This window comes from Macaca thibetana, chromosome 5 (assembly GCF_024542745.1).
Source record: "Macaca thibetana thibetana isolate TM-01 chromosome 5, ASM2454274v1, whole genome shotgun sequence".
NCBI classification, from domain to species: Eukaryota; Metazoa; Chordata; class Mammalia; order Primates; family Cercopithecidae; genus Macaca; species Macaca thibetana.
Genome location: NC_065582.1, coordinates 105,450,864 through 105,474,293, shown reverse-complemented (window position 1 = coordinate 105,474,293; position 23,430 = coordinate 105,450,864). Strand labels below are relative to the sequence as shown.

Genomic DNA, 23,430 nt, shown 5'->3' with positions numbered 1-23,430 from the left:
ATTAATGGACTCCTATTTGTTTAAGCAATATTAAGATGATTTAATGGAACCTACAACGTGACAAGGCATTTTATAAATTAGGACTTTCAAAACAAAAACTCTAATGCCAAACTACTTGTAGTATTCTCTTCAGGACAAGAAACACGCAAATAAAAAGCAATGCAGCCAGTAAATATCACATACAGACTTGTTTGAAAGCTATCATTAGACTAATGTAGTCCATAAATTATATCTTTGTAGAAGATTGACATATTTTCATGTCATTTTTTATTTTAGAGTATTGGGGAGTCAACAATGTCCGTTGTGTTAAATCAGCTGTTGCCCATGATTAAGCCTGTAACCCAGAGAACCAATGAGGACTACAGCCCTGAGGAACTGCTGATCCTTCTCATATATATTTATTCTGTCACTGGAGAGCTCACAGTAGACAAAGACCTGGATGAAGCAGAAGAAAAAGTCAAGAAAGCATTGGCTCAGGTCTTCTGTGAGGAATCTGAATTGTCACCTTTGCTGCAAAAAATTACAGGTGAGTGTCTAACAAAGATATGGGACATAAACATCACTAATACACAAAACAGGTTTCAAAATAAATACTGTTTTGGGAAGAGGAGGTAACCATCTTCACTGGAGTTGTTTGGAATTTCATGAGGCCTGATGAATGCTAGCCAGCCTATAGCAACAGTCCCCAACATTTTTGGCACCAAGGGCAGCCATCAGGGGACAGGGATGGAGGTGCATGGTGTCACGATGAAACTGTTCCACCTCACATCATCGGGCATTAGTTGGAGTCTCATAAGGAGCATGCAACCTAGATCCCTCACATGTGCAGTTCACAGTAGGGTTCATACTCCTATGAGAATCGAATGCTGCTACTGATCTGACAGAAGGCAGAGCTCAGACAGTAATACTTGCTTGCCCACTGCACACCTCCTGCTGTGCCCGATTCCTAACAGGCCACGGACGGGTACCTGTCTGCAGCCCGGGGTTGGGGACCCCTGGCCTATAGGGTTAGAGGTTTCCACTGCAGTATTTTTCCGCAATGGCATGGTAGTGACATGGCCTCCCTTCTAATTGCTTGTCAGAATTAATATTCCTTAGAGCCAAGACCTTGTTAAAATAGCAAAATACAGAGCGTATAATCTGTAAGGAAAAATACAATGTAGTACATCCTATTCAAAGAGTTTTTATTGATATATTCTCTGTGAGATTGTCATTTCAGACTTTAAAAACTGTTTATTTGAGATGTTACACAGTATTATAGGATTGGAAATGGCCATTTTCAGTAGTGTTTTTTATATATATATAATATATATATATATTCCAATTTCCAATTTATATATACCTGTGTATATATATACATATAAGTCCAGTATATATATATATGTGTGTATATATATAATATATAAGTCCATGTATAAACAGGTGTGTGTATATATAGCATATATACTTATATACACACACATATATATACACACATATATTACGTGTGTGTGTGGTTTTTTTTAAAATTAAATAGAGATGGAGTCTCACTATGTTGCCCAGGCTGGTCTCAAACTCCTGGGCTCAAGCAATCCTCTCTCCTTGGCCTCTCAAAGTGCTGAGATTATGACTGTGAACCACCATGCCCAGCCTTATATTTTAACTTTTCTTATTTTATTTTGAATTTGAATTAATTAGTATTATCCAGAATAATACCTAAACATCCCAGTAAAGTAGGTTCTGCTAATTTTAGGGAAATATGATTAAACATCATAAAATCTAACTACCTTCACTTCCAATAATAACTGCAATATAACTCATGAAGGCATTCGTGTTATTTTGTATCAAATTCAGTATTATTATTTATATTTTGTGTAAAGCTAATTTTCATGAGTATGGATTGAACCTGTGTCTATCTGAAAGTAAGAAGTTATTAAAAGTTCCGTATGAAATGTGAGTACTTTAAAAATGTACCAAATTTCCATTCATTTGCTGGTGTGTGTGTGTGTGCATGTGTGGGTGTGTTTAGGTGTTTGAAGACTTCTTCATTCAGGAAGTTGCAGCGGAGGCAGCTTATATATCCTCCATCTTTTCCTCTTGTCCTCTGTTGGGCCTCTCTGGGAGGAGTGTCCAGACTTCTCGGGAGCAGGATGTGCCGCTGTTAAGCATTAGTCTCCCGTGCATGTGAACTTTGCTTTGTGCCCACTGCTGACCTTTCTTTTGGTTGGTTATAGAAAATGAAACCCTGTCAAGACGGAAATTGAATGAAGTTGCCACAGAAACGAAATGTTTTCTTGCTTAGTATAAAACCTGTTTGCCAACTTAAAATCCATTTAAGAAAAACTTAATGCCGTTTCATTAAGTATAACACTGTATGTGATTGCATGTGTTTGTTTGGCCATAAATAAATTTCAACTTAGAAAGTTTTAATATGATTTATACAGTGCTTGGAAGTGTGCTGGGATTCAAAGTAAATTTGAATGCTAGGAGAATTTAATTAAAATTATTCCTAAGAAGCATAATTTCAGAAACAGGTTAACGAGATGACATGTTTTAACCGAGGTTATTTGGATAGCTTTTTCTAACATTTGTATGTTGCTATGGTACTTTTGGAACTGAAATCATGCAGTAAGAGTATTCATTTGATATTCACTCAAGGTGTTCATTGGCCCAGCACTTCATTTTTTAATTAGTTTCTCTATTTATGGTTGCTTAGAATATGCATGTTCTTGCTTTTAAAATACTTCTGTGCATTCATACTAATATTAGGAAAATTTGTAAACTCAGAGATTAAAGATTAAAAAATAAGAGTTTATGGAAATTTTAGCATATTTTTAAATTTTAGAGACATAATACTAAGTACAAATTGCTGCTTAGATTAACTTTGGATATACACTTTAAACAGGATAAAGAAGGTATTACTTAAATTTGACATATTGAAACTTACCACTGGAACACACACACACATTTTTTCAGCCTTTGTGAAGACAAGCAGGACTTTATTTCTTGGCCAGTATAGATATATCTCTTACTAAGTATGTCAAGAAATCAAAAATGTACTAAAAAGAAGGGTTTATGTTTTCAGTTAGCTGCTGAAATGATTATTGATTTACATCTCAGGATAAAAAGTAATAGCATAGTGTTGGGGCAGTGGTGACTCTGACTCGGTCTTGTAGATTAGGAAAGGATATCCCAGTACACATTGAAAGAACTGAATTGCCTTCCAAATGTGCTTTGTGTGTGGTGGAACTAGGTTAACCTGGCTTTTACAGTGAACTTGCCTACAGTTTGCTGTTGGCAAGTTGGCATAAGGTTTGCACTCATGTTATTCTGATGTATAGTTTTGGTTTTCTTGTTACGGAGTGTCTAAATTTATTTTTTGCCTCATGCACATTTTGTGGTTGATGAAAATTTGGTTAAAAAGAATTATTGAAAATAAGGAATCGATTAACAATCGAATGACAGTTCTACATACAGTGCTTTAGTTTTACAGATTTGGATAATCCTAAAAGACGCATTTCTGAACACCAATTCCAAGTGTTGATATCTGAAAGATCAAAATCCCTAAAGCCTAAGTTCCTAACACCTAAAATCCTGAAAATCACAAACACAGGATAGTTGAATCATGTATGGTGGAACTATTATCTTGTTATTGTCTTTATTTGGAAATTAAGTATGGTTTAAGAAGATGTGCATGGTTGCCAAGTTGACATGGGTTGGACTTGTGGACTTAATTTTACTTGTCAACTTGACTGTATTAAAGAATACCTAGACATCTGGTAAGACATTATTTTGGGTGTGTCTGTGAAGGTGTTTACAGAGGAAATTAGTGTGTGAGCCTGAGTGGATTAGGTGAAGAGCTGCCCCTCAGTGTTGGTGGGCACCATCCAAGCAACTGGGGCCGGGATAGAACTATAATAATACAGAAAGCAAAATGGTCTGTCTCTGAGAGCTAGGACATACTTTTCTTTTGCTACCTTAGACATCAGAACTCCAAGCTTGCTGGACTTCAGACTCCAGAATTTACATCATTGATCCCCAGAATCCTGAGGCTTCTTCAGCCTGAGCCGTGTTACCAACATCCAGTATAAATTGGAGATATAAAATGTGTAGAGACTTTCAAAGAATTCTAACTCATTTAATGTTTGTTTGTTTGTTTTCACATTTGACTCCACAGAACTACATTATCACAACATTGACTTTGTGTGTAAGCATTGTGCATGTATATAAAAACATCGAAACTTCCTCAATAAATGAAGAGGTGTCCTTTTCATACATCTGCACTTGTGAAAGACAAATTTTCTCGAAATCTTGGCTCTTGTGGGTGGTGACTCGTTGTTTTTTTTTTTTTTCCTGTCTGAGCCATCATGGTTTTTAATCAATCTTGTCAAAAGACATAGGTTGTTCATCATGGTAATTCAGATGATTGCAATTATATAAAGCTGGGTGTGTGCAATTACCAATTAGAGAGATATATGTTTATACATTTCCCTTTTTGACCCTATTTCTCTATAAATATAGTTCCTCTCATCTTAACTGTTATACCCCTCTGACTGTTATTATTATACCTGAGTGTTTATGCTTGCAAAAATAGATATTATTATTGGCTGTTTTATTGTGTAAAGTGGCTTTTGGAGTGTTCTGTCATGTTGTTTATCAAATAAATCACCTTTTAAAAATGTAAATATCTTTAAAGATTAAAAACTTTTTTTTCCAGAATTATACTTTTAGGATTGCAGTGTTTAGGATTTTAGCTTTAGAGGTTCTGATCTTTTAGGATTTCAACATTAAGTATTAGGGAGTTCAGGATTGCATCTTTTGGGTGTATGATTATCTACCCTGCATTATCATCTTAACTGTTCATAGGATCAAGAAAGTAACCATTTTTGTATACTAAAAATTTAAGCGTGCTAACGTCACCCAACTGATAAACAGTAGAGCCTGGAATTGAGCCCAGGTATTCTGGATCTGTAGCCCACGTCTTTAAACGTGATATTCTAAAACTGCTCACCTCTGGTTACCGTTTCATGTATTATATTCTGTAACTCATGTTTGCTTACATATATCATTTTATACCATGCATGCTCAACCATCCCATTATGTTCTTGTTTTTTGAACAGAGAATTAATATTCTGGTTAATACGTTAGATATTGCCTATGCCTTTTAATCTGTCTATATTAGCTACTTATATATCTTGCCATACCTCCCTATTTTTATGAATGTATCCTCTTTGTTTCTGCGTTGTTATAAATAAATTCAAGTATTACTTCTAGCCTTTGAAATCTGTTGGTTGCCCAGCTTTCTAAAACAAGGCTGAGAAACTTAAACTTTGTTTATTTCGATAATATCTCTTGACAGTGATTGCCCTGTGGATTAAAATTTATGTTTTCTTTTATCTGTTAAATATGTAGTTTACTTTTGACAGTTTCTTTCATTTCTCTAGATTCTTCCCTTGTATGGAAAGGCAATAAAAATATCTGACAAAACGAAGCAAAACAAAACAAAAATTTAAGCATGCTCAATGGTAGCATACTATTTTACTTTTATTCTGTTCACTTTTTAATAGATACTTTTGGAGAGATTTCTAGAGTGATGGGCAAAAATTCACTTTTCTACTCACACAAAATAACAAGGGTTGGCTCTCTGCTTTTCGAGGGTAGGAAACTGTAAAAAGAAAATCGGTACAGCCAAGTATGTTGATTAGTGTTATGCTTTCTCAGTCCTGCTAAGTTCAAGGAGAGTATCAGTTTCCATATACATTAGTGTTTGCATGGCAGTCATAAGAGAAAACAAAGAAAACTGTTTGAATTTTCTTCACAGAATGAAATCAAAACACTATTTTTAAAGATCTGTGTAAACTTGGAATGTCATCATATGAGAGGTATATCAAAAAAAATATAGTGTTTTGATGTAGAATTCTTGATTTGAAAGTCTGGGCTCTGCTGTTTTTCAGCAGTGAGTGTTAGTGGGCAAATCATCCATCCTTGAACCTTGATATAAACATAACTGCCCTATTGACCATTCTTGATTTTGCTGAGAATAAAATGATGTTATGTGTGTTAACTAATGTTTGGTCCATCTAGTATTATAAATAGGCTATTTTTCTCCTACCACCATTATGATTTTGATAGCATCTAGCTATCATATAGGGTAGTGCTTCCCTAGCCTTTTCTCATCATGTGCACGTAGACAATGAGAATGTTTGCATAATATATTGAGGTAAGTGGACGAGACTCTTGTGATCAAAGGCAACCAGCCCTGGGGGCTCTGGCCAGTCTAGGTCCTACCCAGTTGACCTGTGGACTGAGGTGAAGCAGCAGCTTGGCACACCTCTGACCTATTAGGAGCAAACCAGTGCTTTAGGGTATATTGATCAGAAGGCTCTGAATCAGGAAACAAAGGAAAACAAGACTTTAATATTATTTTTTGACACAAAAAACTACTTTGGAAAAATTTGTTTTGCTAAACATGTTTTGTTATTACTCATTGATTTACTCACATTATTATTCATTGATTTTCCGTGTATTTCTATAGTATCTTTAAAGTCCAGGTCAACAAGGGCTAGATCTGTTTAGGCTTAGTGTAAAACTAGAGAATGAATAACTCAAAGTATCTAAAAATGCAGTGGTTCATGACAGAGGCATGATAATACCCTAATAACTGTAATTTACATTTATCAAACTCTTATTTTACTGTTGATAATTTGATTTGATTATCAATTACAATACCTTTGTATGCATTAGGATACCCAGTTGTATGCAATGAAAAATTTACCATATTAGCATAACGACTGGGGTTTATTTTTCTAAGCAAGAAGTCCAGGCAGAATTCATGCTCTTTCTGACTTCCTTCTTCACTGTCCTAGGTATGGTTTTTATCATCATGGTCATGAGCTGGGCACTTCTCCTCCTGGGAGAAGTATCCATGCTTTGGGCAAGAAGTGAGGAAGGATGAAGGTAAAAGGCATATACTAGCCAAATCTGTCCTTTTTTATTAGGAAAGCAATAGCTTTCTTGAAAGCCCCACTCAGAAGACTTGCATCCTTGGCTAGATTTGGGTTTCATGGCAACCTCTGACTGCAAGATAATATGGTGAGTGCATATTTTAACTGGGTGTATATTTGTCATAAACAAAGTAAGGATTCTGTTAGAAGATAGAAGGTGAGAATGTACATTAGGTAGGAAAATTGTATTTGCTACAATTACAGACTTCTCCGACAGAGGAAATTCTAAGGCAAGATACTGTGAGTTGGAGTGATGTCCAGTGTTTTAATATTACAGTTATAATATTAAAATTTTTTACAGTATATACTGAAATAATGATCTATTGTGTGCTGTATCACTGGACTTATATCATAAATATTCTCAGATTATCAGTATTTATTGACCACATTTATGTACCTAGCATTAGTCTAAGCTCTCTCAGCATCGAAACCCTGGGCAGTGGTAATAGAACACACAGGATTTGCAGTCAATTGGATCTAGGTTCTGGTTTTGACTCTGACTCTTAGTAGTTGTGTGCTCATTTCCATAAACTTGCATGTCTAATAATGTAGCCCAAATATCTGAATTCAAGTGAAATGTATCTGTAATACAAACTTCTCTTTGACAGAATTTATTTGCAGATATACTACTAGTTTTTCAAACATGGTTTGGTGCAGAAAATATGGTATTGTGTCTAAATCTGGAAATGGTAGAGTTAGTTTTCATTGTGTTTTCAGGTTTTCCATTTATTCTTTCCTTTAATCCATCAAAGTATACTTTTTGGGAGTTTTGTAGATATCTGGGTTTTTATGGTAGGTAAAAGGAGTCATAAGGCACAATATTATTGTGTTTTATTGATGGAAATGTTCTCAACAATTATCTAGTCTATTCACTTTGTTCATGAGGACATCAAAGCTAATTGAAGTCACAAAAGGTTATTTGACTTGCCTCGCATCACCAATCATAGCCTGTTCAATGAGGGGATAGGACTAAGGTTTGTGTCTTCCAATTCCCAGTCCAGAATTCCTTTTACTAGACCAGTGATTCCCAACCTTTGGCTCACGGATCCCTGGGAAAACATAAGACTTAGTGCAAAGGGTCACTGCTTCATGTGTGCTTTATGTATCATCCATGAACTAGATATTACTCTTCACATATAAATATACAAATATTTGTAGATACAGTTGTGATTTATAAAAGATAAAATTTATTTAAAGATAGTGCTGAAGTTACATAATTTTTTCCCGTTTTTCAATTAACAGATATCAAAAGCATGATTATATTGTGTCTTCATACTTTAAAAATGGTTGAAACCATGGGTTAGCACAGGAATCTCAAATTCAGATGTTTACAGAGGCTAGCAAGAAATATAAATAACTAAAGTAGGTTAGGTTTCGGGAAAAACAACAGTGAAAATGCAATGATAAATGGCAGGGATGTATAGTCTTACTAAAATGGGCAATAGGGAGTGGTGGAGACTGTGTCAAACTAGAGATCCTCTTTTTTTCTTTTTTTTTTTTTTTGAGACAGAGTCTTTCTCTGTTGCCAGGCTGCAGTGCAGTGGCACGATCTTGGCTCACTGCAACCTCTGCCTCCCCGGTTCCAGTGATTCTCCTGCCTCAGCCTCCCAAGTAGCTGAGACTACAGGCACGCACCACCTTGCTCAGCTAATTTTTTGTATTTTTAGTAGAAATGGGGTTTCACCATGTTGGCCAGGATGGTCTCGATCTCGACCTCTTGTGATCCACCCGCCTCGGCCTCCCAAAGTGCTAGCATTATAGGGGTGAGCCACCGCGCCTGGCCTGAGATCCTCTTATTTTTGCCAGGGAAGCATGAGTCTGATATTTCCAATCTCTCAAGAAACCAGGAATCTGGATTTTTGAAAAATTGAGATCACCAAAGTTTAAGAAAGTGGTTTAAATTCAAAACATTACATGAATCAAAGAAATCTTACTGGTGGACAGAATTCAGCTTGTGGACTTAACAATTTCCAGTCTTTATTCTAGAGCCCTGGACTTAGGCATTGATTACAGAAGAATGCTTTTGAATCTCTAACTCTAGAAATTATTAGAAATCTAAAAGATCTCCAGATGGATAAAATGATGTGCTGCACTTTTATCAGAAAGCAAGGGAGAGTACCCTATGATCTCCTTTTTTGATTACTTTTAACTAAAACAAAAAAATTACATTTGTTTATATTTTAATCTGGCTTAAGTTTACTAGTGATATAGAATAGATTTTTCTTTCAAATACATTCTATAAAGTTACCATTTAAATGGAAGTAGACTTCTCATTAGAACTCTGTCTATTGAACAGAAAAGGCTAAGAGGCAGTTTTGGGTTAAATACAAGGCAGACATCTCTGGAAACTAAAGCCAGCCAGAAAGTCTGATTTACTCCATGAGAAGAGCTTCCCAGCATGAGGAACTGACGCTGGAACTTCTGCATTGGTAGGAATTGCACTAATTGAGTTCTTGGACTTTAAGACACTAGAATGTGAAAAGTAAGTTTTATGGAAAGCTGCGAGGCTCTCCTCATGTTCTGTCAAGATAGTATTTTTTCTAGCTACATCTATATCTATGCTTCCTTTGCTATTTAATTCCCAAAACTTTGACATAAAATAATGGTATAGAGATTCCTGTTATTCAAATTGGAATAATCAAAAGCTTCACATTGCTTTATATAAAATGTATAAATTACCTTTATAACGAACCATACTTTTTAAAAATTATCTTCAGCTTTTTAAAAGTTTTGATTTTAGGTCTTTCCTAAATTTTTTCTTCTCTGTTTTTCTCACCTGTTCATTACCTTGTTTAAAATCAACCATGTTAAATGAGGAGAGACAGGTCTGGTTTAAAAAGCACTCTTATTTTTTTTAATTTTATTTTATTGTGATAAGAACACTTAACATGAGAACTACCCTCTTAACAAGTTTTGAAGTGTACAATACAGTATCGTTAACCATAGGTACCATGTTGCACAGCAGAATAAGTAGAATAAGTTCTACTCTTTCACCTTGCATAACTGAAAATTTATGCCCGTTGATTAGCAAGCAACTCTCCAGTTCACCTTACCCCAGCCCTGGGTAACCATCATTTCACTCTTTGATTCTATGAATTTGCCTATACCTCATATAAATGGAATCACACAGTTGGTGTCCATCTGTGACTGGCTTATTTCACTTAGTGTAATGTCCTCAAGGTTCATCCATGTTGTCACATATTACAAAATTTTCTTCTTTTTTAAAGTTGAATAATAGTCCATTGTTTCAAAGAGATATTAGCATTCTGGTATTCCCTGAAGCACACTGTTCATAATAGTCAAGCTATGGAAACAACCTAAATGTTCACTGACAGACAAATGGAAAGCAGTGTTCTTAAAGACACTGGGAAGGTAGGCATAGTCTAGTGAGCTCTCAACTGGGGTTCTCTTACATTCCCCACTAGAAATCTAACAGAGCAGAGTCTTATCAACTGTGAATGAGGAAGGAGTTGAGGATTTGTTTTTCCTTGGGTTATGGAAGGCAGCTCATGGTACTGCCTTCAGCTCTAGTTTCCAAAGGAAAGCATGTATGTATTCTTATCCATAGTAAAACAAGGTCACATTCTACAACCAGTAGTAAAAATCTATTTGCAATGATTTGTTTATGTTATCTCTCTTCGTTGGAAAAGTCTGGGTCTAATGTAGACCATATAAAATTATTATTGTTCCTCATGGCTACCACTTAATTATAAAAGCTTGCATCTCCATTAGCACAAGGCATGGATCTTTTGTTTATTATGTTTGAGAAGTTGTCTTTCAAACAAAGCACTTTTCATACTTAGCCAAGTAATTTTCTCTAACCTTGTAGAAAGTGAGTCTTCTTTATAACATATGAAGTACTTCCCAAAAGAGAATTTTTTGTTTTGTTTTGTTTTGGTTTGCTTTTGAGACAGAGTCTCGCACTGTCGCCCAGGCTGGAGTGCAGTGGCGCGATCTGGGCTCACTGCAAGCTCCACCTCCTGGGTTCATGCCATTCTCCTGCCTCAGCCTCCTGCGTAACTGGGACTACAGGCACCCGCCACCACGCCTGGCTAATTTCTTGTATTTTCAGTAGAGACGGGGTTCACCGTGTTAGCCAGGATGGTCTCGATCTCCTGACCTCGTGATCCACCCGCCTCGGCCTCCCAAAGTGCTGGGATTACAGGCATGAGCCACCGTGTCCGGCCTCCAACAGAGAATTGTAAAAGACAAGGAGCTAATAACAATTTTTCTTCTTATGCTTCCCTTACTATCACCTCTGCATTCTTCTCTCATCCCACAGTTTTTCCTCAGTAATTCATCAAATTTCAGAATATGTATAGCTGCATATTTCTGCTCCCCAGGACACTATTCCAATTGAAAGACAGTTTTGAGGATTTCAAAAATCTTTTCCTTGAAGAATTGTCCCTTAAACCTTGAGCATACCTCCTGGCTTGGTGATGACAAGGATGTTGCTATGGTAACTAGAAGAATGATTCTACACGTCCATCACCAGCTTTCATGTCACCCACACTTGAATGAAAACTTTAGCTCATTACAGTAAGTGAAAGTGTATAAAACAATGACTGTCAAATTCACCCACTCAGCTAAAGGAAAACCTCAGGAGTAGGGGGAACACTCATTTCAGAAAGGATTTTACCTAATCTCTTGTTTCTAATTTAAATATTCTCATTTATTGTGTCATGCCAGTATTAGACTTTTCCATTACAAAATACACCTTCATTTCTAGTGTTTCAGATTTGTTATTTCAAGGCTGCCAAAACAAAACAAAACAAAAAACAGCTTTAAATATTTGTTTTCTATTGTATTTTGCAAGGTTGTTTGGTATAATAGGATCTATTTTTTCTCTTGATTTCTAAGATTTCTGCTGGAAACTCTGACGAAGAACGTATGTCTGCCAAAATCACTCCCAGGAGAAATGTTGGAACCGTTACATTTAGTTTTACTATCCAACATATTAAAATAGTTACCCATAGCACATATTCCTAGACACTATGTCAGTGAAGTTTAAGATGTTTAATACATGTTTATATATATCACAAGCTATGTAGATAGATACTTAGAGCTTCCTATTGAGGTAGCTAGCTAGTTAAGTAATTTTGCTAACATATTAAATTACTTTCTCAAGTACTTAATTTTTCCATGCCACATCACAAAAATGATTATTCTTATCTGAGACACTGGAATGAATCTTCTTGTACTAGTATTTATTTGTGTACAAATGCATGACACATATTGTCCATGTCACCAATTTTTATGACAATGCTGGCAGTAATAATTGTGTTTGTAATTATACAATGAATTGTGTAAGAGATTAGCTATTACTGATTCTTGTTAACTCTCCATTAGAGAGAAGAGATGGAATGCATGGAACACAAGAGTAGTTTTCTTGAACACAAAGCTATGGATCAAATTGGAGAGATGATGTGATGTGGTTGAAAAGAGCACAGTGGGGAGGAGGCTGAATTTTCACTCCTAATTATGCCCATAGTTGTATAACCTGCAAGTCACTTAGCTTGCTCCAGACTCAGTGTACTCATCAGAAAATGAGAATCTTGTTTTATGCAAATCTAAGATCTCTTCTTCCTCTGCCATTCTATGGTTCTAGCTTCATATGCTTTTTATTTTTATCTGAATCAATATACTCCCTCATCCGCTTCCAAATTAGCTCTTCCTCAGTACTATCTGTCTTTTTCAGGGTCACACCGTCATCTCAGGAGGGAAGCAGTGGAGTCATTGACTCACCTTCACCCCCATGGTAGGCAGCACCTCCCTGCAACCCATTTCTCTTTCCTTTGATGTGCTGTTTAGATCTCTCCAAAGATGCCTCTTTATTCCTGGACACCCATTGGCCCATGGCCTTCTGTCTGACATCTCTGACTCCTTGCATACCCAGCCATTCATCCTGCATACTGATCCCAGGGAACATTCTTACATTTAATTTTATATTTTAATGCCTTTAAGCTTTTTTTAAATCTATTATTACAGTAATAAATTCTCATTGTAGAAAATTTGGAATCATAAAGAGCAAAGTAGAGTCCGCATATAAATTTCATTTTGTTGATACTGCCTTTTTCCTTTTTTTCTGCTGAATCATTCATTTTATGCTTAATGATTTAAAATCAGAGCACTTGGATTATTACAATTATTAATTCTTAGTCATATATTTTGCTAATATGTTTTTTCTGGTTGGTGTTTGCCTTTTATATTTGGGTTTAGATAGAGATATTTGCCAGAGATAGAGCTATATTTAGGAGAGTTGGGGCAGGCACCCAACAACATGATCAGTATTCTCTGCATCTTCTAAGATATTCTTCCTTTTAGTTATTGGCGTCATCCTTTCCTATCACAATTGCCTCTGTGTAACCCCTCATCACCCCCAGCCAGTTTTGGTTTATGTCATTCTAGAATAGCAACCCATGAAAAAAGAGGGTTTTTTCTTCCAGAGGTTGTAGATCAGTCCCAGGAAAGGAAGCTGACTGGCCTTCAGTCACTTGCCAGGGGGATGGGGTACCCTTTGGCCAAACCAAAGTCATGTGGCCATAATTGTGTGTGTGTAGAGGGAGAGGGGAGATGGGGGAAGGGATTCGAAGAAATGGTCAGTGGGGTGGCACTGCAATTGCTGGTCCCACAACTGCCACTTAGATTGAGAGTTGGAGTGATTCCACAAAGGAAGGGATACCAATATACAAAAACTAGATATGTCTACCATAAGAGCATTCGTTAAAGAACCAGGTTTATATCTCTGTATTTTAAAAATAGAGGTATCTTGTCTTCTCTCACAGTGAGTTTGATATTTTACTTATAAAGAGATAAAAATGTCACTGACATCTGAACAGTTGCTTCAAGATTTTTTGTATGCCTAACAATAATTGTATGGAATTTCCTCTAGTGTCTTAAAAACAGCCTCAGAGCAACTATTGACTAAAATAATTCTTAGAACTCTTAGCTGCTTTCACCATGTGATTGCCCTTCAACTCTCAAATAATGGTAATTGTGCCTGTCATGTGTGGCTGTGTAATTATATACAATTCTTTAAGTATAAGCTTTAGAAGGGCAGGGATTGTCATTTGAATGAAATTTATATCTCTCTTTATGTTTATAATTTCCTTTACAATGGGTTATTTATAATTGGATTTTTCCTTGTTACAGAAGTCATTCTTTTTTATTTTAGAATGCTTGAAAGATCTTTTAGTTCTTTTTAAACATTTTTATAAATGTATGGGATACAAGTCTAATTTTGATACATGGATATATCATATAGTGGTGAAGTCAGGATTTCCAGCGTGATCTTTTCCTCTTTAATAAACACAGAATAAAATTTAAAATAAAACTCACTACACAGAGAAAACCAGTTAGTATTTTGATATGTATTTAGTGCAAAGTTTATTGATAAATAGAAAGCCTGATCCCATATATGCTTTCCAGGTGAAGATGTCAGGTACGATTTTGTTTTGCATATGTTTTGCAGTTGGTGTATTAAGTTCATAGTGCCTAGAATAAAGAAGACATGGATATATTGTCAACATTAAGATATTAAAACTAACATTGGAAAGGAAGTTGTTGACAATGTTGGTGCTGAGTTTATGTCCCACATTCTAGGAGACATTATTGCATAAAAGTAAATTTATGCTTAATCAGAATGTAAAAAGGATCCTCTAATTTCCAAATGAGGTTCATTAGGATCTTGAATGGGAGGAAAAACATTTAGTTACAACCATTTCAGCCTAAAATTGCAGCAGAAAAAATACTAAAAGAGATGCAACAGGCCCTAGGCTTTGACTTACGTTATTTTACGATGTGAGAATGCAAGATTAACATTTTTAAAGCCAGAAGGAGAATGTATGCATGCAACCATGCTGATACTGATTCGTATTTTAAAATTTAGTTTTAAATGTAACCAAGAATGTAATTCCCATAGAAGCCCGACTTTTTCTGCCTTCATGTGTTGCCTGTTTATTCTATCCTTAGCACCTGACTGAATTGGTCCCAAATGGAGTGTTAATTTTCACTGAAGTGTTTACAAAATGAAGCCCCTTTCTCTATTTTTTTCTTTTCATTTTTTTTTTTCCCTCCGAGATATACGCCTGAACTTTCCTGTCCGGCTCTTGAGTTGTTGCCAACCTGACAGAGAGCCACCTGGCAGAGGAAACTGATGTGGAGCAGTGTTCATTAGCAATTTACATTTCCCAACATGCAAAATGCTTTAGAGTTTTAATTTTTGAAACTTTTTTAAAGCCAAATTATACTGTAAAATGACTAAACTCTTTATTTCCTTATTTGTGTTGTGGTAGTTAAGAAAAACAGTTAAATCTGTACTGTTTTTTTCGCATAGTGATATACAATTTGGGGGTTCTTTTCCATACAAATCACCACCTTGCAAAGAATTCAATCTTTGGCCAAGAAAGTTTTCTTCATAGTTAAAATGTGATTGTATACATGCTAACTGAGGATGCACAGCCTTTCTGTGAAATCACAGAAACAGTGCACCATGTAAACAATAACACTGTAGTTATAGTTCATAGTATTTTAGTCATCTCTTTCATGGACAAGAACTGAAGCACATATTTTCATATATTTTAAAAATGTAGGATGCTTTAAATTTTGTTTCAGAAACATATTTCAAGGCACCAGTTTATTTGGTAATTGTATCTCTATTATTTTTTTAAACTTTAATCTCTTGCTTACCGTTCCCCTTCAACCTTCCTCCCCTCCTAACCTCACAGCTCTCCGACAGAAATCAGAAAACATGCACATATTATATCTTATAACTGGTCACCTTGGGAGTCTGCACATTATATTCTTGATTATTTCAAGTTGTTCTCCCTGGACACACAGAAGCCCAGACAAAATGACATCATTTGAGATGAGTACATGCCTTTTATTTTAGAAATGAACATTTAATGGCTTTTGACTTTGAGGTGATTATAGCATTTCAGAGTAGCAGCCCTTCCAGATATTAGAATGGAAGTGTTGAAGCTGTTATACATCACATCAACTACATACAGAATTTAGAACAGAACAAAAGCCATCAGTATATATTTGTTGGAATTTTTTGATGAAGTATGTGCAAATAAAAATCAAAATACCAAATTCTTAATTACTTCCTTATTGTTATTATCTTTACAGTTTTTTCTTGAGCCAATTTATGTCTAAATTTATTTTACTGTCAGACTCAACAAGTGAAAACAATTCTGGGAACATGCATATATTGGATTTTTTATAGCTTTTTTTTTTTTTTTTAAGGACATGGCCCTTGTTCTGCAATTTTATGGTGAAAAAAATCAGTGTTTTGCTTAAAATAACAGAATAGCAAAAATGCACATGATTGGGCTAAAAAAAAAAAAAAAATCTGGGTTATTACTCTCCAGGGTAGGGAGGAGCTAGAAATGGTTACCAAATAGTGTGCTACACCCACCATGTCCTCTCTGTCTGGACCAAAGTGACACACCCCTCCACACTGGACTTCTCAGAGCAGCAGAAGGTCATTTTTCCGTGGCCAGTTTCTTAGTTCGGAGGCCATTTTTTTTCTTTCATTCCCTCTGTCCCAGACAGAGGCCTTGCAGTTCCTTAAATATATTATACTGACTGAGATACTAAGTGCTTGCAAGAGCAGTTCGTTCCAACTGATTCCGCAGCCCAGCCCAGCTAACTGTTTCCGAGCTCAGCTCAGACAACTCCTGAGATCAACCTTCTCTGACAGACCAGCTCAATGCCTCCCAACCCCATTGTGTGTTGTAAAGTGAACACAGTTTATTACATATTTGTGTGTTACTTTGATTAGTGTCTCCCTTCCCACCAGGATCATAAACCCTGTGAGTTTTGCTCAACATTGTATCTCAAGCACCAGTTGTGCTTGGGGGCACATATAAGACTCTTAATAAATATTTATTGCATGAATGTAGGAATAAGAAAAGCTGATTGTGTTTCAGAGTTTCCTCTGATGCTGTGCAACAGGGCAAATATGTTGCAAGTTTACCAGATGAACTTAGCTTTGGGGAATAGAAAATTTGGTTGAAGAGGGAAATGGAACGTCAAAGGAAACCATGAGTTTTGAATGAGAGTTTTTAAATCCCATTGTTTGAAATATTGTGAAGAAAATCTTTCATGAAATGAAAACAAATCACATCAGCTGTTAGTGGAACTGTTGCTTTGTGTTTTAATATTTTTACATGACCAGATTTTTAAATTCTCAAGTTTTTGGTTAAATTAGCTGTTTCTTTCTCTACTTCTTCAGATTGTTTTCTTCTTCATTGCTTTTCTCTTCTTTCCTTTTGTCCCCGCATCGTGTTTTCCTGGTCAGGTACTGAGCACTCCATTCAGCCAATACATGGAATGCACAATTTTTTTTTTAAACCTATCTTTTAATCCTCTGGTCCTCTGAAGGTTTTTTTCCAACCTGATTATAATGGGAATGAAACAGGCCAAGTACATTTTTGGGAGGAACTCAGGGAGAAAGAGGAGTGCTTTCTGCCAAGACGGTTATTCTTGGGAATCCTGCTTTCCCTTCAGGTATGGCTCACCCACAGAACTTGTACTGTGTAGTTAAGTGGGCAAATTATTTGTCCCAACTGTGAGGGACCTGCAAGGTGCTAGTTTTAAGAAGGAAGGTAAATTCCATGTGTACACCATCATTTAAAAACCAGTGTAAGGACAGGCACAGTGGCTCACACTTGTAATCCCAGCACTTTGGAAGGCGGAAGCGGGCAGATCACTTGAAGCTAGGAGTTGGAGGCCAGCCTGGCCAACATGGCAAAACCCCGTCTCTACTAAAAATACAAAAATTAGCTGGGCACGGTAGCACATGCCTGTAATCCCAGCCACTCAGGAAGCTGAGGCAGGAGAATTACTTGAACCCTGGAGGCAGAGTTTGCAGTGAGCCGAGATCACGCCACTGCACTTCCAGCCTGGGTGACCGAGCAAGACTCTGTCTCAAAACAAACAAGCAAACAAACAAACAAAAAACAGTGTAATGTAACTTAACACAGTCTGCCATTTTAAAGTGGCAAAAGTGTCTGTTCTTTCATCTTCTTTTTTTCCTCTCCTTTCAACTGATTATTATGCAAGAACAACCGTGCATCTAAGGTGGTACTGGCAAAGGGTCAATAGTAGAGTAGGCAAGGTGTGTGTGGCCATGGAGCGATTTTTAAGGGGAAAGTGTCTGTCATTAATGCCACAAATATCCCTTAGTTTTAGCTAAACTTCATATTAGTTTTAGTTCAACTTCAGCTCTCTGGTTTTCCCTTGAACCCCCTCAGCATGGTCTGCTTCCCTTTGTCCTCCATGGGAGAAGTGCCTGTTGGTAGTATCCAGCTGCAGCCTCTTTGCAAATGTTCCTTGACAAATCTGTCCTCAGCCAGCTTCTGTAGCCCTTTCTGGATGCTGTCCCATACTCTTCCCAACCTAGATGGAACCATCACTCCTGAAACATTGTCTAAAACAGCTTATATTTACATCATATCTGCCCCCTCCCTTTAGTGATCAGGCCCTAAACCCTGCCAGTCAGTCATGAAATTGGCAGTTCTAAGTTACAGCATCCTATTGGGTAGTCTTCCATCATAACGGATAAACTAAGAATATATAATGTTTAATATGAAGTGGCAGGAGTGTGTTTGCTCCTAGCCCCAGGTATCTGTTTGCCTGTGTATATGTAACCTGGGCCCTGCCATCAGGCATGTGTGCCCATTGACAGAAACATGAGCGTGTGTCCCAGCTTTTGAGGTTAGCTACTCAACAGCAGAAAGCTGACTGGCTTGTGTGAGCACTTGCTGCTTTTTTTCCTACATACAGGAGAATATTGTTGACTATGATAAATGGGAAAATTTCAAAATGCTAGTAAAAGAGAATAAAAATGAAAAAGGCTTTAGATCAAGATAAATATAATGTTACTCTTATAATATTATAACTGAAATGATCTTATCTGACATGTTATAATATGCTGGAAGAAGAAGATCCCTTCTGTATTCTCTCCTCAGGATTTAAATAATTTTAGACCATCTCTATCATAAGTTATTTTCCCCAACTGTACTATATTTTAATACCATTTCCTGTTCCTAAAATACATTCCCTGCTCCCTATTCTTACCTATAAAACTCCCACTCATTCTTTAAGATGCAACTCATATGTCACTGCCTTTCTTATTCCTTCCCTAATCATCCCAGCTCAAAATGACCCCTGTGCCTCAGTATTGATTTGTGAGTATCCCAGGGACTTACATTTGTATTGCCACATAGGGTTGAAATTTATAAACATGTGTTCCTTCTCCCTGGGTGATCTTGGGCAAATCACTTAATCTCTCTTTACCTCCGTTACCCCATGTCTAAAATGGGGATATAATAGTACCTATCTCATGGGATTGCAGAGTATAGTTATTATTGTTGTTTGTTCTCTCTTCTATTAATTAAGTTCCTTGAGAGCAGTGACTGTGTTCTCCATCTTTGCATTTCTAGCTCCCATCTGAAAATGGTGGTGCTGAATGAAGGAATGAACAAATATTGGGTTTTGACATTTTTATGATGTTCTTCACTTTTCTCTTCTGATTTGGTTTAAACTCCATGAAGGCTAGATTTATAGCTGATCCTTTGGAGTCTAGACCTGGTTCTAGGATGTTAGCTAATGAGGGAAGTATTTGATAATGACCAATATTTTCTAGAAAAATCTTCTTTCTTTTTAAAACTTTGCTTATACTATCATGGACTTTCTTCTCTAATCCTGATAAGCCAAATGTCATAACAATATATCATCTTCTTGACAGCGAGTCTAGTTATTCTTCCCCTAAACCACTTTGTTCATCTAGAATTGAGTCTCCTATTTTTCTTTCACACCTACATATTTGGAACTGATTTTCTCTAATAATAACTTCATAAGAGAAGGACACAACCTATGTATGCATAGTTAAGATGAACTTACTTATGCTTCTTTTCTCAGAAGAAAATTTTATAGGTTGACCCTCAGCTTTCTCTGGCCCAACCATGTGAAGTTTGGCTGTCAGACACTATTAATTTGCCTATATAAGAGGAAGATTTGATGTCTGTTTCCCAAATACTTGGTCCTGTGTTGCTAGCATACCAAACAACACTAATAGGAGTTAATATTTATTTTACACCAAAAATGACCAGATACAGCACCAAACCACCCTGTGGGATGACCTAGCTCACTGGTCTCATAGCCTAAGCAGGAAAGCAATATATTGGACCCTCTAATAGGACGAAGCCCTGCCCCCCAAATATTCTATTTCTATAGACTCATCACTAGAATACACAAAGCCTTTGGACTCTTGCTTCCTAGTATAGGACTGTTGTTACCACAGAGGTACCTATGAAAATCCATTTCAGTTCTCTAGATAGAGTGGTTTCCAAGCACCGTTCTGCAAGCCAGAATCACCTGAGATGGTTGTTAAAAATACAGCTTTGCAGGTCCTACCCTAGACCTACTGAATCAGAAAGCTTAGGAGGCCTGTCTGAACATCTGTGTGGAACTGGAGCAGTATGTTCTGGCTGGAGCTCCCTTGATCAAGCATGAGGAATGGCTTTTGTTTGAGACATCATCTCACTTGAGCTACCCAGGACCTTGCCCTTTCTTCTGGAGCAATTAAGGTCCTAGGCCATTGCATGGGGTGAGAGTTGTGTTCTTGGAGGGGACCAGTTGAAGTTTTGGGTTTTAGTACCATTTTGGTCATCAATGAGCATCTCCTCTTATAGGTACATAACTGGCAGCTTGCTAGCAATGTTTGTTAGTGCCCCACCGCCACCCCCATCTCATGTTAGCAGCAAGGTAACCCTTATGGCACTGGTTTGGCTGCTCCCTCAGCTGTCTCTGGCACTGGACAGTCCCCACTGTGGATTTCCATGGTCTCACAGTCACCTATCCATGTATTCCCTCTCTCTTCCCATTTCCTTGGCCAAACTGGAAACATTTAAAAACCTCGCCTGGGAGTGAGAAAGCTCTATATGTACACAGGCTAATCTTTTTGCCCTTTGCTTAGACTAATGTTGTTTAAACTTAATGTTCAAGTATTTGCAAATCTTGCTTTCTGTTTCTGCAGAAAATGATTCATGTCTAGCTATCAGGCTAGGATAGGGTGAAAATGGAGTGACAGAAACATACTTTGCAATAGAAGTTGGAGAAATGAAAATGAAAAATGTAAATATCCAGCATGCTATTCTTCATTGAAAATGTGAATCTGTAATGAAAATTTTGTCTGGAGAGAGTGGGTCAGCAAAGTAGTCCTTCAATAGCCATTTAATAGGAGCAGTAAGGGCATATTGGACAGGAATTGTAGGTATATTCCAAATAATCTCACAGTTCAGAAATAAGCCCTAATTTTTTGTATGAGTAAGTAACTGGGATTACATGTGCCCACCACCATGCCCAGCTAATTTTTGTATTTTTAGTAGAGATGGAGTTTCACCTTGTTGGCCAGGCTGGTCTCAAACTGCTGACCTCAGGTAATCCACCCACCTCAGCCTCCCGAAGTGCTGGGATTACAGGCGTGAGCCACCGTGCCCAGACTAGGGTTCAGGATTTTTTTTACTTGGCATCAAAGTGAGTGAGCCTTGGGAAGTTTATTCCTTAGGTGATTCCATCAGATCAGAATTGGATTCAAATGGATAATGTGATGTGATGATGGCAGCTGAAATTAAAAGCAAGAACTCACGTTTAGGAAAAAAAAGACAAGAAAAATTTAATTTAAGTTTATCATTAAAAATATAAAATTAAAAATAAAAAACATGAAAAATAATATAAAAATAAGTTTACCATAATAATATTAAAAATGAAAACATTCCAGCTGCATCCATGTCCCTACAAAGGACACAAACTCATCCTTTTTTATAGCTGCATAGTATTCCATGGTGTATATGTGCCACATTTTCTTAATCCAGTCTGTCACTGATGGACGTTTGGGTTGATTCCAAGTCTTTGCTATTGTGAATAGTGCCGCAATAAACATACGTGTGCATGTGTCTTTATAGCAGCATGATTTATAATCCTTTGGGTATATACCCAGTAATGGGATGGCTGGGTCATATGGTACATCTAGTTCTAGATCCTTGAGGAATCGCCATACTGTTTTCCATAATGGTTGAACTAGTTTACAATCCCACCAACAGTGTAAAAGTGTTCCTATTTCTCCACATCCTCTCCAGCACCTGTTGTTTCCTGACTTTTTAATGATTGCCATTCTAACTGGTGTGAGATGGTGTCTCATTGTGGTTTTGATTTGCATTTCTCTGATGGCCAGTGATGATGAGCATTTTTTCATGTGTCTGTTGGCTGTATGAATGTCTTCTTTTGAGAAATGTCTGTTCATATCCTTTGCCCACTTTTTGATGGGGTTGTTTGTTTTTTTCTTGTAAATTTGTTTGAGTTCTTTGTAGGTTCTGGATATTAGCCCTTTGTCAGATGAGTAGATTGCAAAAAGTTTCTCCCATTCTGTAGGTTGCCTGTTCACTCTGATGGTAGTTTCTTTTGCAGTGCAGAAGCTCTTTAGTTTAATGAGATCCCATTTGTCAATTTTGGCTTTTGCTACCGTTGCTTTTGGTGTTTTAGACATGAAGTCTTTGCCCATGCCTATGTCCTGAATGGTACTACCTAGGTTTTCCTCTAGGGTTTTTATGGTATTAGGTCTAAGATTTAAGTCTCTAATTCATCTTGAATTAATTTTCGTATAAGGAGTAAGGAAAGGATCCAGTTTCAGCTTTCTACTTATGGCTAGCCAATTTTCCCAGCACCATTTATTAAATAGAGAATCCTTTCCCCATTTCTTGTTTCTCTCAGGTTTGTCAAAGATGAGATGGCTGTAGATGTGTGGTATTATTTCTGAGGACTCTGTTCTGTTCCATTGGTCTATATCTCTGTTTTGGTACCAGTACCATGCTGTTTTGGTTACTGTAGCCTGGTAGTATAGTTTGAAGTCAGGTAGCGTGATGCCTCCAGCTTGTTCTTTTGACTTAGGATTGTCTTGGAGATGTGGGCTCTTTTTTGAGCCATCATTCTTAGCAAACTATCACAAGAACAGAAAACCAAACACCGCATGTTCTCACTCATAGGTGGGAACTGAACAATGAGATCACTTGGACTCGGGAAGGGGAACATCACACACCAGGGCCTATCATGAGGAGGGGGGAGGGGGGAGGGATTGCATTGGGAGTTATACCTGATGTAAATGACGAGTTGATGGGTGCTGACGAGTTGATGGGTGCAGCACAGCAACATGGCACAAGTATACATATGTAACAAACCTGCACGTTATGCACATGTACCCTAGAACTTAAAGTATAATAATAATAAAAAATAAAAAAAAAGAAAACATTTAGAGTAAGTACAGCTGCCATTTACTGAGTGCCTATACAATGCCTTGTATACTCTCCCTCATTATACCTCATAGCAATCCTGTTAAGTAGGTGTTACCACCCAGTTTTACAGATGAGGAAGACTGGGCTTAGAG

General features: G+C 37.0%; 2 protein-coding genes across 5 annotated transcripts in view; one reads left to right on the top strand and one right to left on the bottom strand.

Annotated features, from left to right (window-relative positions):
• SCFD2 (sec1 family domain containing 2) overlaps positions 1–23,430 on the top strand; it is an 807,609-nt gene that overhangs the window by 227,201 nt on the left and 556,978 nt on the right. For 3 of the 4 annotated variants that reach the window (XM_050790571.1, XM_050790570.1, XM_050790572.1), the window contains exon 5: positions 277–526. In XM_050790571.1, the coding sequence (XP_050646528.1) occupies positions 277–526 (250 nt within the window). Of the gene's footprint in view, positions 1–276; positions 22,902–23,430 lie in introns of all 4 variants that reach the window. The other variant, XR_007725710.1, reaches the window with a different exon arrangement.
• LOC126954756 (60S ribosomal protein L14-like) overlaps positions 1–23,430 on the bottom strand; it is a 1,186,913-nt gene that overhangs the window by 878,252 nt on the left and 285,231 nt on the right. The window lies entirely within an intron of this gene.